The sequence below is a fragment of the Montipora capricornis genome, chromosome 6 (genome assembly GCF_036669925.1).
Source record: "Montipora capricornis isolate CH-2021 chromosome 6, ASM3666992v2, whole genome shotgun sequence".
NCBI lineage: Eukaryota > Metazoa > Cnidaria > Anthozoa > Scleractinia > Acroporidae > Montipora > Montipora capricornis.
This window is the reverse complement of record NC_090888.1, coordinates 72,731,548-72,734,316: the sequence shown is the minus strand read 5'-3', so window position 1 is coordinate 72,734,316 and position 2,769 is coordinate 72,731,548. Positions and strand designations below refer to the sequence as shown.

Sequence of the window (2,769 nt, the reverse complement as noted above, 5' to 3'; positions counted from 1 at the left end):
TTCACCTTTCAAGGAAAAAATGTTTTCTCTCACATGATATCACCGATGGTTATCACAAACTAAACATAGTTGTCGTGTAAAAATTTGCAATTTCGGACCGTACACGAGGATACCAATCGGTATCTTTAACCATTTCATGTAACTGTAATAAGCCTTTTTTGGTTTCGCAGCTGGAGAGATGCTTTTAGCGTAGGTGTACTGTTTACAAACTAGAACAATAGACAAAAAAATGCATTCAAAATGCAGAGGCTTGTAATTGTAGACCAATTAGCTGTGAAAAAGCCTTCAGAGCGAAACTGATAATGCGGCCCTGTCAATGCAGCATTCCAGAAGTACCAGAGCACGTGTGACGTTGATTGGACATGAAAATCAAGAATTACATCAGGAAACGGGCTGTGAGCTCAATAACAGCGATCTCTGCATGTTACAGACTTCAGAAAAGCAATCAAATGCACGCTTGAAAAATTCTGTTACGACAGATGTTAAACAAGACTTGGAAAGGACAATAAGACCTCTGAGAGGCTTTTCTTGTTTTATTCTCGCATGAAAATCCCTGTGGACGACACCTCCTTTGCCCTCTTTTACTTGAGGAGGCAGCGTAATTTTGGTGAAGTTTGACCGACAACACTTCAATGCATTTGCAAGGATGATGTCGCGTAGACGAAATACGCTACCGGTGATATTAGAACCAAGTATAAATCACGAACATTTATCAACGTTATTAGAAGAAGAAACGAGCCGAAGACACTCGAGTGAGCCCGTTCTGTTTGATGAGGTCAGTTCTTAATCGTAAAGTGGATATTATGTGAATAGGCTTACCGGTAATTCTGTTCCCAGCGGGAAACTCACAAAACTTGAATGGGGATAAGTAAGCAAAGCACACAAAATACAATTAGCAATAGCTCGTCTATTTCGCCGCTTTGATTTTTGTGGTATAATTAGATACTCGCATCAATGCAAGCAATCATTTTCGTTTTAGTTTGAACCTTGCTGACAGGTTGGTTCCCAGGCGCCAATTGGGATAAATCTTTAATTAACAATTTAACAACCGATAATTACTTTTTAATCTGTTTTTTATTTTCGTAGGATGCATAATCTCCGTTTTCAGATCTTGTCAGATCACGAGACAATTACTTTTCTCAAAATAATTGTGCTCTTACCTCCTTTGGATTAATATACCTTTATCCTGAATACATCGTATTTTAAATTGTCTGGTCCGGTGACTCAAGTAATATTATCTCGGATTAAGAACAATATAACAGTCTGCCGCAATGGCTTTTGCATATTGCTACAACTAAGAGAGCTTTAGGTGTACTGTATTTTGAGAAGAGATATTTATTTGAACGGATATTATATAATACGTGCCAACCCTGCGGGAGGCTTTTTCTGTTGTTGACGGCATCAGGCGTTGAGTGCACTGACACAAGTCATCGGTTTCTTTGGTGATGCAGTGAAGCAATGAATGTAAACACGGAGACAGAAGAATCTCGTTTTTCATAACTGAAATTTAGCACAGGTTGACATTATCGTAAAGTTACCAGCTAAGCTTTAAATTAATGTTGAACTAGAAGGGTAATCCAAGCCATAGCTTTTCACTCGTGGTGCCAAGAGAAAAAGCACAGGATAATCCCTGTGTCGTGTAAACCACACGAGCTCATTTTCTTCTTTCAGTTAAGTAATAATTATTGTTCGTCAAGCATGCGTGACTAAACTTTATGTGGGATGCGCATCACAGAAGACGCTCACGAAAGGTTTTCAAAGATGGATACTCCAAAAGGCTTGTAAAGGTTTAAATGAAATAAAAATGTATTTGAAAGTCAAGAGAAAGGCCTGCTAACAAATTCAAACAATATCACTCTGTGCGAGAAAAAGGAGTGATAGCTCTCATGTTGATACGCCCACACTTATGTCCAGAGGGGGATGGGGACGCCCACAAGAGGCTTGGCATGGGAGTGGTACGGCAACAAAAAGCAGCAACTTTAGCCAACTGATGTAAAAGGAATCAATGCGACCATAGAAAAGAAACATAACACTAATTTAATTTACGTATGAAAGCTGAACTTTTGTGTTGAAGCAAAGAAACCTGACGCAAGGCTAAACGTGATTTCATTTTAAAGTTAACTCAAAGTAGCTGTGAAGAAGCAAACTGAAAGTATTGTGTCAAAAAGGTACGTGGCTGCAGTAGTTTTTACGACTGATATTATCTTGTAACAAATTGATGCTAATTGTTGGCAACTTGATTATAAATGGTGTGACTTGTTTTATTTTTAGCGGACTTGATATTTTGTCACATTCGGCGTAGCATACGAACTAGTAACAAAGCCCTATATTTTTTTTGACCACGCGCCATTTCAATTGAAGAGCCTGGGTTAACGTCGGATGTTTTTCGATGAAAGAGAACGTAGTTAAAAATATTGGTTTCATTGTCGGGAGGACAAAGAAGGGAATTTTTTGGTACAAGAGAAAAGGAATTTGAAAACATTAAATTAAATCTTATTATTATTTTAATACGATGTCCTGCAATGCTTGTAGTAATCTGTTACTCATCTTGCGCATGGCAGATTTGAGTGAAATTCATCCTCAGCCGTGAAGCGGGCACGGGCACCTACAAATTGCAGCTTGTCGGGGGCCTTTTAGATGAACAATGATCTCACAGCTCATGACTTGCTGTTTTTTGTTGTCATAATTAGAAACGACGGAATGGATTGATCAGAATGTAAAAGAGAAGTTAAAACGACGGGAATGCGAGGGCTACTTGTCAGTACGAGT

General features: G+C 38.7%; 1 protein-coding gene across 1 annotated transcript in view; it reads left to right on the top strand.

Moving 5' to 3' along the window:
- Positions 1-249: 249 nt before the first annotated feature.
- The window catches only part of LOC138054472 (rho-related GTP-binding protein RhoB-like), an 8,072-nt gene continuing 5,552 nt past the window's right edge, over positions 250-2,769 (top strand). The window contains exon 1 of the mRNA XM_068900920.1: positions 250-775. Within this exon, the coding sequence (XP_068757021.1) occupies positions 647-775 (129 nt within the window). The 5' untranslated portion in view covers positions 250-646. The remainder of the gene's footprint in view (positions 776-2,769) is intronic.